Raw genomic sequence first — 12,208 nt, 5'->3', positions numbered from 1 at the left:
TCACCACAATGTAAAAAAATATCCTCAAACATGGGAGGTATTTCTAGGTGTTACAGTTTTGGACCTAAACAATGATGAACTTTTTTCTCATTCTCTCAAGTACGGTTCTCTTTATACCTTGACAGAGAATGAGAGAGACTATATTTCATATGGAATAATAGAGGCCTGCCTTCAGCGTCTCAGGGAATTACAACAAAATCCAAAATACATGTACTTACTTTTCTGTTGCTAATTGCTCTATCAGACTATACTGTGAATATTTACATTAAGCTTATAAATGAGCTAAACAGACAGTCCCAGGATGTTTCTTTTTCCTTCACACAGAACTGCATTCCCAATCTTATGTATTCTAATAACCTCCAATTCACTTCATAGTGAACTTGGCCCTCATCTAGAATATTTATCATTCTTCTGGTTTTGTGTGAGACCTGACTCTCATGATGGAAAGTGTCTCTTCCAAATATCTATTGCCACGTAGCTAGTCTTTAGGTTCGGAAGGATTCAATTTTGATTGATAAATGTCAATAAACTTCGGTTTCACCGTCCACAAACAAACTGAGGGAAAACATTTCTACCAATAATAATAAAAATGTATAAATAGGCAAAGAAAGAAAAATGTTGCTTGAGAATTTATTAGAGTCTGAATTAAGGATATCTTACTTTGTATATTTTGACATACAATGTTCACAATTTGTATTTTAATGGTTATAAAGTTTTATCTTTTTGAATTTCAATATCTACTGTCATTAAATAATTATTGTCTGACACCCCCTGTTGTCTGAACCCACCATAATTTTCCCTAACTGTAAAAATTTAAATTGGTAAACATCTAAAAACCCCTTAAAACCCATAATTTTGTATAACTATGAACATTTAAATGATAAAAATAAAAAATGCTTAAAAATAAACATTATTATACATCAAAATTATAAAACAATAAAAATCGAATTCTACCAAGCCTATTTATCTTTGGTATTATGATGGGCTATCACTAAAGATGAGTGACTTGTGAAGAATATTTCACATGTATTTGTTCAAATTTAAAGACTAATTTGGATTTGGCCATGGTCTCAACCCTCTCGTGTTTCCTTTCTGAGAACTTTCAAGTTAGTATGAATACTCAGGAAAAACAAATTTTAAAGCTGAATTCTCTTATATTTATTATAAAGCGTGTTTGGAATTTCAGAACCACTTGCCATGTTCAAAATACACCCTGTGCTGGTTACTTTACAAAAATCATCTATGCAGTGTTGTAGCTGTGTCGGTCCCAGGATATTAGTGAGACAAGGCGGGTGAGTAATATCTTTTACTGGAACGACTTCTGTTGGTGAGAGAGACAGGTCTGAGGAAGAGCTCTATGGAGCTCAAAAACTCTCACCAAGAGAAGATGGTACAATAAAAGTGTAACCACCAAGGCGCTTACCTAGGTTCCTGGGGCTCTGTGTCCTGGTAATTCAGGGAAAAGCACTGACCCTGAGAGGAATGGGGGCCAAGGGCAGATTCAGAGTCTGTTGGCAGCCAAGAGGGAGACACTATTTAGAGCAACAGGAGCCCTGTCGGCGTGAGAAGAGTAGCAGGTCTGCCTGCTTAGAGGAGGGGGCAGTGTCTGAGAGAAAGGAGGGGGAAGAGTCAAATGACTGACAAGTGAAAGCCCAGGGAAAAAAGCTAACCTTACACACAGGAAGTGAGATGCCCTCCCCTGGAGAGAGTAGAAACCATTTTTGAGGAGTCTGGGGTCAGCCACAGAAAGGGCGGGACTGGTTGTGGGGGCTGGTGAGTCCCAGGCCTGCATGCAGAGTCCCCTGAGAACTGGCATTTGGGCACCTGGCAGCAAAATCCCACAGCTTGGCCCTTTCCCTCTTCAAGGTGACTCCAGGTCTATAGAGTTTTGTTGGGAAAACTTCCCACCCAGCCAGGCTGAGTTAGCCTTTCAGCTCCCTAGGGAAAAGCATTCACCACATGGCACCTCTGCTCTGGCTGATGGTTCAGGGCTGCCTCCTGCTTTAAGTGTGTCTGAGCGCTAGGGTGGGAGACTTAAGTGAGGATTTCATAGAATCATAGAATATCAGGGTTGGAAGGGACTTCAGGAGGTCATCTAGTCCAACCCCCTGCTCAAAAGGAGGGTTGGACTAGATGGGATTTTAGTAGAGCTGTTGTAATCTGCACCTTGAGCATTGCACCCCTTTGTGGTGAGGGGAAATCCTGGGACCAGAAGCACCCCAACTCCTGCCAGCAGCAATCATCAGCCCCTCTGCTGTGACTGAGGAGGCCAGATCCATCTCTGAACTTGAGGATCATTCATGGAGTTGTGAGTGCACCGTCCTTTAGTTAGATAGTCAGGGAGATTGTTTGGGAGACCCCCTAGTCCCTGAACTGTGTCCTCAAGCCAGGGGGTAAGGGTTTGGAGATTTCACTACCTGCTGCCTGTTAAACACATGGAGGGACTTACTGCCTTATCCCACATGTGAGTCGTTTGGGCTGCACGGAGCCCAGTTAGTCAAATCGCTAACTGCTGCTGCACAGAAGATATCGTGGTCACAGGTCATCAAAGGCCCCTACAAAGTACACATACTAACAGGACACTAATTTTTATGGGTATTATCAGTATGGGGATAAAAAAAATGAGGTCCGATTGGGGAAATTCATGGGTATTATCAGTATGGGCACCTGTGACCTGGAGAGTAGGGTTTTATCCTCTTATGTTATATTTACTTCCTGTTTAATATAATTACTTTGTTGAATATATTGTCCATTTGTGTTATTTCTTGGGAGACTCCAGCTATCTGGCATGTAAGTGGGAGTTACTCTGTGGTAAGAATGTTCCTTCTTAGCTGCCCTGGTGACCCTGCCAGGAATGCAGGAATGTGTGAGGGGGTGGAGGCACCACCAAATAAATTCATACAGGAAGAAAACAAAGAAGCTACACCTTGCTGAGCTGGAGGCAGGATCCAGATGAACCCAGGCATGTCCATGAAAACCTGTAAGGAGACTGGCACTAAAGGAGGTAACCGGGGAGATAGAGGGTGTTACAGAAGATATTACCTCACCCACCTTGTCTCACGAATAATCTAGTCACGTAACAAACAATACCACCTGAGTTTTTTAACCAATATACCGTGGAAGTTGAAGCTCAGATATAAAATATTCACAAATGCATTTGTGAACATTCTGAATTCCTAATTTTATTAAAAAATCAGCAGTTTTTGCCTGAAAAAAATTAGGTTTGGGGTGTCTAATAAAACATCGAAAGAGTTAGAGGGAAGCAGACACTTTCCACAGAAAATTAATTTAGTCAAAACTCCAATTTTCTACCAAAAATAGTGTTGATGGAAATTTTTTTGACCAGCCCTAGTACAATATGAGTGATCTGCAGTGTTTGACCAAAATATTCAAAGTTGGGACCTAAAGAGAGACCAAAATAAAAGCAGATATTCTTGAGTGCTGTGCACACACTGCTCCGATAGACTTCCATGGCATATGCATGGGCGCAACAACTCCAAAAATGAGGTCACTTATCTGGGTACATAAATATGGCTGAAATTCATCCCAAAAAGTTTAAGCAATTGGTGTTTGTGATAAGCTCCAGGTTTTGAGGGCAGTGTGTGTGAGAGTATGTGTTTTTGAGAGAAAGAAATACACTGGTGGTGGCAAGAGTGGTTGTAGCAGCTCTCTGATCCAACTGTATACATGTATGTACTATTCCAGTAGCTCCTTTCCTAGACCATTGACAAAACTGTTGGCATGTAGCTACCCCTCCTTGGCGCTGCAGAAGCCCCACTAAACAATCTCTCATCCTGCGTGACCCCATAACAGAGGAAAGGCCAAATTCTATCCTGACTGGCACAAGCTGCAACACTTTGAATGAGATTGAACAAATCCCTCTAGAAGTAGAAATGCCTCACCCATCATAGAAATGCAGTCACATCTGAGAGGAGTGCAGAAGCAGTTCTACATCAGAATCACTGCATGCTGTGGTGTGATCATCCTGCAAGCCCTTCATCTGTTAGAGTCCCATAGATTTCAAGAGAGTCCATTTGCCCCTTTAACCCATTCTCAGCCACAATCAAAACTAACACTGCAAGATGATACGGTGGGAGATGAGGGCGCTGAGCAGGTCACAGACACGTGCTCAGCATCTTGAAGAATAAAGTCTTAACTTGTTACAGATGAATTATTTGGCAATAGATATGAGTTAAGATTCAGAATGTAAAGATTTGTGTTTGTTAGTAGGCAGGATGATGCCCCATAGACCAAATAAAAAAGGCAGTAACACTTGCTCAGAAGAGGGCAAGTTTCCTGGAATAATAATGACGACATACAAAGTTACATACCAAAGTGTTGAGCAGTTGATTGTTGAATCATCTCTGATTCTGTGTTGACAATGGCACAGGTAATCTCGGGAGTATCACAGGACACAGCAATGGTGCTTGCTACTGTGAAAAGATTTTGCTCATCCTGCACTTCTGTTGTCTCAGCCAATGAGTTTATGCTTTGTCTTTTGTGATTTCTCCAGAAGACCATGGGCTTTGGATACCACCCTTTCCATTTACATTCATATTTGCAAACTTTCTGCAGATGCATTTGTAAAGAAGTTTCATTCCCTACTCCTGTAAAAAAGGCAGCATTATCACAATGGATGCATGTCTGACAATGTCAAGAGATGCTCAGAGAGGGTACAGTGTGAAAAGATCTCAGGGGCATCTACACATTTGTTCACTGTTTCATCTCAAAGCAAAGAGTGTATGTTTTGGTTAATATGATTTAAGATAAATCCCAGTAGAAACAATGGGAAATAATTTTCCTGTTTCCAGAAGCAGATCTGCTTTGCTCTGCCTGAACAAATATGAAGGTTCAAGTATTGCTCTCATTTATACCTGTACAAGCTCAGTGAAGCTAACAGTTCTGCATGGGGTTAATGGAGGACAGAATTTGCCTCGAATATTTACACTGAGCAGAATGTGCTCCACAACAAGAAAGACTAAGCTCCAGCCAAATCCCCAATTACTGCACCTTTACATAGTGTCTCTCACCCTGAATAACTCATCACGCTTTATAAACTTTAAAAGAAAAAAAAAAGCCAAAAATAAGCCTTAGTGTGAAAAGACGGACACATATCGCTGTTCTTTGTCATTAATAGATGGCTGCCATACTAACCCTGGCATAGTTCAGCAAAAGGGCACATGAACGAGTCATTTTGTGTAGGAAGAAAGGGGTACAATTACCACCTTCTGCTTATAGATAAATAGGTTATATTAATAAGATGGCAGGAAAAGAAAGAAAATATGTGGAATTGCCACAGGACTCTATCTGCAGTAAAATGACCAAAACCTGCTGTATGTCAATATATTACACTAGGGTTACAGAATCCTCCACCTGTTCCAACCCTCTTCTGGAGCCCACTCCTGTTGGATCATATTAAAGAAGTTCTGTATTAAAATCACAAATGAGTTTGATTCCCCATAGTTTAAATTCCAGGGTATTACTAATTAAGAGGTCTCTTGGTTTTTGGTACTGTTTCTCTCCCTCTACGTGTGAAACTTGCAAGCTGCTAATTGTGTTAGTACATTCTAAGACAGAGTCTGTTCTCAAAGCAATTCACAGAGAGAGAGACTCAAAGCAATACTCTAACAACAGAAACAGCACCCAGAGACTCCCCGCCCTTTTGTTGTATTAACAATTGTGATTAAAATAGAGATAGAGGATGTATGTGGATGGATGCTTGGTGTGGATAATAACTGAATGATCAGGGAGGTGCCAGCCTAAGAATCCAGTGTCCATCGGCTGAAGAAGGCGTCAAGTGGAAATAACCAGAGGACCCCCAGAGGGCAGACTGGAATCCACCCAACAGCCTCAAGAATGGGAGAACCAAAGAACAAGATGATAACATCTAGCAGCAGGGAGCCGTCAGGAATGTGCTATCTGCTGATTGATTCAGCAACAGCATGATGAAGCAATTCCCATAGACTGGCATAGGAAGAAATTCCTATAAAAAGAGACTCTAAAAAGTGAGAACTTTGGGGTCTGATTCTGCAAACCAACTTCCAGGAGCATCAGATGAGCATCTGACAAGGCCCTGCTCCCTCCTCATGTCCAGGCCACCTGGCCAGTGGCTTGGCATGAGCAACTCTAAGGCTGGTAACTATGATAACAACCTTGCAGAACCTGTGTGTGTGTGTGTGTTTGTATGAATGAATGTGTGAATAAATATGAGATTGAATGGAATGTTATAGGTATAACTAACTGCTTACTATGATTCTTTCTGTATTCACAATAAATGTGGTATTTGGCTTTTTCCCTTTAATAAGATCCTGCTGGTTTTTATTTTATTGGTATAACACTCCATCCTGGCCCCTACTGAATCAGAGTATCTTGTATATCTCTTTATTATGAATTTTAACTTCACACACTAAGAGAAAACTACAATTCCATCATAACTCATTTGCTACTCTCAGCCTTTGGTTTTGTGTATTTGCTTTTGTATCTCTTCAATAACATCTAGATCCATCAAAACATAGATAAGTGAGTTCAAGTTTCCAGATGAGCAATTCAGAAAACAAAATTACATGAATGGAGAAAAATGTTTGTGAAACAGCTAGATTAAAGTAGGGAAGGGATGGACAGAGAGTGGGCCAGAAGGAAGTGGCAGCAGAGGTGGATGGCACAACTTCGCTGCTTGTGCTTCCACCTGTATTGATCTGCCTGTCTAGACATGTCATCTGCTTCCTTGGTTGAAACTGAGGAAAAATGTTCTTCTCAGGGCTAGTGTACGCAAACCCAGGGATTGCAGCAGTGCCCTTGGATCTTTTAGTGTTGGCAGTGCTGTATCCGTCTTCAAAGACAATAAACTACAATCCATGAAGGGGAGCTCTTCAATGGTCTGCTATATTTGTACAGGAATCCCCAATGATTGAAGCCATGATGAGCAACAGATGGTAACTCCCATCACCGTGACTCTGGCAGCTGACTTGGCCACATCCAGAGAAGCCAGCAATGCAGACCTTGCAACCAGATGACCTTCCAGCAGGAGGGACCAGCAATTAAAACTACCCTGTAGGCTGTGATGTGCAAAAGCAAAGGTGTCTGGGCTCTAGATTGTTATGCCCTGAACAACTGAAACCCCTCAGTGCAGTATTTCCTGTTTATAGCAAAGCTGCCCTTCTGCTTTTGCCCAGAGACCTGGGCTGCTCTAAGCCAGAGCAACTGAGGGTTCAAATTGAATGTGGTAATATCATATTCTTAGGTGACCATTTCATATCACCTCATGGAAGGCAGCTCCAGAAAATTTCATGCTGACAACTGAAGCCTCAATTGCTAAGGAGCAAACAATTCTCACTAGAGAGTGATCCTGCAAGAAGATGCTGGACTTGCAGAAGGCATTCAGCATCCTGAAGGACAAAGTCCGAACTGACCAGGGGTTGGGGATAGAGATGACTTAAGTAGACAGCTCAGAATATAAGCCTCCATGGTTATTGGTAGGCATGATAATGTAATACATAAGGGCCAAATAGAACAAGAACCCCATTGTATACCTGAAACAGCCTGTAAACACTAGCAACAAGAACTAACAAAGTGGAAAAAATAGCTTGGTATAAAAAAGTTACATATACCAAACTGGTGGGTGCTTGATTCTTGACTGATCTTTAATTCTGTGTTGATGATGGTGCAGGTAACCTCAGAGGTCACACATGGCACAGTAATGGAGCTCTCTCCTGTGAAAAGTTTCTGCTCATCCTCCCTTAGGGTTGTCTTAGCCTTTGAGATTATGTTTTCCCCTTTGGGATTCCTCCAAAGGATTCTAGGTTTTGGATACCATCCTCCTGATTTACATCTATACCTACATACAGTCTCCTTCTGATCCATTTGCAGAGATGGTTTATCCCCTATCCCTGTAAGAAAGGCTTCATTATCACAATGAAAACATCTTCTAGTTCAGAGAGATGAAAAAGACAATGTTCAGGCAGGACACATTGCTAAAAGATCTCAGCAACATGATATCTGAATATTTGTTCACTGCTTCAGCCCAAATCAGTTTCCTTTTTATACCAAAAAAAGTGTGTGTGTGTGTGTGTGTGTGTGTGTGCTGGTAGATTATTTTAATAGTGACTTAACATAAACACATTGGGGAAAATATTGAGAACGCAGAAGTTGCTCTCATTTACTATTGTATGACCTGTCTGTAGTGCTACAGGGGTTTAACTAAGGGCAGAATTTGCCCATACAAGCTTTCACTAAGAAGAATGTACTCCACCAAGAGAAAATCTTAGCTCCCATCAGTGTCCAAATAATTTCTCTCTCTCTATATATATATATATATAATCACATTGTCAGTAAGTATTATTGACACCACATATTAATATTCATTAAGCACACAATTTCAATATAACATTATACTGTATACACATTTCTAGTAGTTACATGGCCAGAATTGACTTATGTCTTTTTTATAATCCTGTTCATTAATGCTAAATATCCCATAATACTTGAAAGCTGACTTCAGTTTTGGCATTAGAAAATAAGAAACTTGTCAAAGGCAAAACACATTAATGTTTTGCCCATATGCAAGCAGGAGACTGGTACCTGGAATGGTTGTATCCAAAACAAAGATAAGGAAGATACAAAACAGCTAGTTAAGGAACTGAGATGAACTGATGGGTTGGATTTTAGTGATGTGTAAAGAGTTTAACTTGTAAAATCTTATAAATACTCCAGGCTTAAATGTGTAACTTTGGAAACAACAATGTGTAATGCAAATTTAACAAGAATGCATGAGACAGCGTCCCCAAAACAGGTACCACATTGAACCTTTCTTCCTGTGCCACAGTATTATTGACTTTTAGCAATTAACCTAACTGACACTGGTTATTTTGTATTTTGAATATATTTCATACCAAACTAAAGTGTGGTTTAGCAATAGACTACATAATTTACCAACACTTCCCTTCCTAGATACAGTCACTTCATAATAGCCTTTTATAGACAGTAACAGAAAAATAGCTGGTTACTGGTAGTAGAAATTTCCTCACACATGGATGGCATCGGTCAACCACTGCTCTAGTGCTTGCTCCATAGGTAAAAAGTATTTTTTAAAAATATCTTAAAACTGATCAGAATTCTATAGAAAGGAAGGATGGGCTTATGGTTAAGGCTTTCATTGGACTAGGATGCAGATGATCTGGGCTCCATTCTTGGTTCTCCCACAGACTTCCAGTGCGACCTGGGGCACGTCACTTATCTCTGTTCTTTAGTTCCCCTTCTATAAAATGGGAATTATAAAACTTCCTTTCTTCCACCCATTGTCTGTCTTGTCTATTTGATTATAAACTTTTTGGGTAAGGGACTGTTTCTTAGCCTGTCTCGCACAAATTGTAATTAATAATTATAAATAATAAATAATAATATAGACTCTTCAGGTAAAATTTTCAAAGGCACCTTAGTCCCACTTTCAAAGGTGAATTATGTACTTCTATACCTAAGGGCAGGTCTGCATTTAAAATGCTGGATTGGTGCAGCTACACCAATGCAGCTGCGCTGCTGTAGCATTTAAATGAAGACACTCCTACATCTAATTGGCATAGTTAATACATCTCCCCAAGAGGCAATGGCTATATCGATGGGAGAAGCTCTTCCATCGACACAGCACTGTGTACACTGGGGGTTAGGTCAGTATAACTACGTTGCATGGGGTGTGGATTTTTCATACCCCTGAGTGACATAGTTATACTGACATAGATCTATAGTGTAGACCCAGCCTAAGTCTCCTGAAAAATTAATGGGATTTAGTCTCCAAAGTATCTAAGGACTTGTCTGCATGGGAACACTCAGGAAAGTTAATCTGAATCAACTTTTAAAATGGATTAGTTAAACCACAGTAAACCCATGTGGACATTCTTATTCAGAATTAAAGTGGCCTTAATTTGATTTAGCTTAGTTCACAAATTGAATTCAGGCAACTTAAATTTCATTAACCCCCTGTGTGGGCATCTCTATTCAGAATTAAACTAATCCACTTTTCTCATAAATATAAAGGAAAGGGTAACCACCTTTCTGTATACAGTACTATAAAATCCCTCCTGGCCAGAGGCAAAGTCCTTTTACCTGTAAAGGGTTAAGAAGCTCAGGTAACCTGGCTGGCACCTGACCCAAAATGACCAATGAGGGGACAAGATACTTTCAAATCTAGGGGGGGGGGGAGGCTTTTGTCTGTCTGTGTGATACCTTTTCCGGGAACAGATCAAGCCCTCCAACTTCTGTAAAGTTAGTAAGTAATCTATCTAGAAAATGTGTTTTCTTTGTTTGGGCTTGCGACATTCACTGTGCTGGAGGAAATGTGTATTCCTGTTTGTGTGTCTTTTTGTAATTTAAGGTTTTGCCTAGAGGGATTCTCTATGTTTTGAATCTGACTGCCTGTAAGATTATCTTCCATTCTGATCTTACAGAGTTGTTCTCTTATCTTTTTTTGTTCTTCTAATAAAAAGTTCTGTTTTTTAAGAATCTGATTGGGTTTGTGCTGGTTTGTGTTCATCTTGTTTATTCTCAAGCCTCCCCAGGAAAGGGGGTGTAAGGGTTTGGGGGGATATTTTGGGGAAATAGGAAGTCCAAGTGGTCCATTCCCTGATTGTTTGTTAAATCACTTGGTGGTGGCAGCATACTGTTCAAGGACACGGCGAAATTTGTGCCTTGGGAAAGTTTTTAACCTAAGCTGGTAAAAATAAGCTTAGGGGGTCTTTCATGCCGGTCCCCACATCCATACCCTAGAGTTCAGAGTGGGGAAGGAACCCTGACAACTTTATATTCAAATTTTAGTTAATTGGGATTAATTTTCCAGAGTGCCTCTGTGTAGACAACAACTAAGTAACTTTTGAAAATGGGACTCAAGATCCTATATCTTTTTGCCACTTTTGAAAATTTTATCCTTATGGAATAAAATGTAATTTTTCAACCTGAGTGTAGAACGAAAAACATCTGTTCTCTGTTGTAAGGTGCCACAAGTACTCCTTTTCTTTTTGCGAATACAGACTAACATGGCTGCTACTCTGAAACCTGTTGCCATAATAACTCTCATAATAACTTCTGGAGGTCCCTTCCAGCCCTACATTTCTTTGATTGTATGTTGTTATGGCTTATTATTATTATTCTGCTTCAAAAAGGTTTATTAAAAAGTAGTTTAAATTGCACTCTAACATCCCTTTAATTATTGGAAAGAATTGGCATTTTAAAAGGAAATTAAAGGGGAGAGTGATTATTATTGGTACCTCTTCTAACAGCAGACAGTCTGAAATCACTTCTGAAATCAGGAAACTGATCTCACAGTGAGATGCATTAGACCATGTAGTAGCTTCCCAATGGAAGAAGTGGAAACTCCATTATTTAAGAGTTTTAAAACAATAATAGACAAAGCAATAGAAAATGTGCTGTAGAGAAGGGACAAACCCGTGCTGGCTCTTGGGGAGATAGAATAACAGAGTTCTGCTACATTTGCTTTCTCCAATTCTAGGCTTTTCTTACCTATAACCAAGACTTCAATGATGATCTCTCTGTGAAACAAGTTGGCTGAGGCAGAGCATACATATTTCCCTTCATCTTCCACCTGAATATTGTTCAGTTTCAGAGAAATATTTCCTTTCCCAAACTCTTTTCCTTTAAAAACTTCTGCCTTTTTTTCATATTCCTTCCGGAGCCATTCTCTGCTATTGTCTCCATTTGGAGATAAATAGCTCATTGGGCATTTGTCACCCTGTGGATAAGAATTAACCAGGGGGCTGCTTTCATCATAGAGATAGAAATAGATTAGCTTATCCTTTCCAGGTCCAACTTTCCTCCATTGCAACTCCATGCTAGGAGGCAGATGTTTCGTAATCAGCCGGCAGGGAAGAATGGCATTTTCTCCAATTACCGTGGTAATTGTGTCATGTTCTGCCTCCACATCAAAGAAACCTGAAAAATGTTCAGGGGGTTATATTTGCACCAGCAGCACATAATGCCTCATATTAATGTGCAAGAGAGAGAGTGAAAAAGAGGACAGCCCTAATTCTCCTCTTATTTATACTGTTTTTACAATAGTGTAAATTCATTAGCTTCAGGGGGGTCACTCCTAATATACACAGAGATAAATGAAAAGAGAATCAGAGCTCTACTATCTTTTACATCTTTGGTGATCTCAAGGATAGTATTTGAAAAGAAATGCAAAGTTGTACAGGTCTTCACTATG

At 40.1% G+C, this 12,208-nt stretch overlaps 1 protein-coding gene across 2 annotated transcripts in view; it reads right to left on the bottom strand.

Annotated features, from left to right (window-relative positions):
• Positions 1 to 12,208, bottom strand: part of LOC122463658 (butyrophilin-like protein 2) — a 56,643-nt gene that overhangs the window by 38,115 nt on the left and 6,320 nt on the right. The window contains exons 6-7 of one of the 2 annotated variants that reach the window (XM_043534725.1): positions 11,506 to 11,934; positions 4,332 to 4,607 (exon numbers count right to left, since the gene is read on the bottom strand). In XM_043534725.1, the coding sequence (XP_043390660.1) occupies positions 4,332 to 4,607; positions 11,506 to 11,934 (705 nt within the window). Of the gene's footprint in view, positions 1 to 4,331; positions 4,608 to 7,301; positions 7,887 to 11,505; positions 11,935 to 12,208 lie in introns of those variants that run through there. The other variant, XM_043534726.1, reaches the window with a different exon arrangement.

The sequence above is a fragment of the Chelonia mydas genome, chromosome 23, assembly GCF_015237465.2.
Source record: "Chelonia mydas isolate rCheMyd1 chromosome 23, rCheMyd1.pri.v2, whole genome shotgun sequence".
Lineage (NCBI taxonomy): Eukaryota > Metazoa > Chordata > Testudines > Cheloniidae > Chelonia > Chelonia mydas.
Note: the sequence above shows the minus strand (reverse complement) of the source record. Positions and strands in the feature narration are given on the sequence as shown.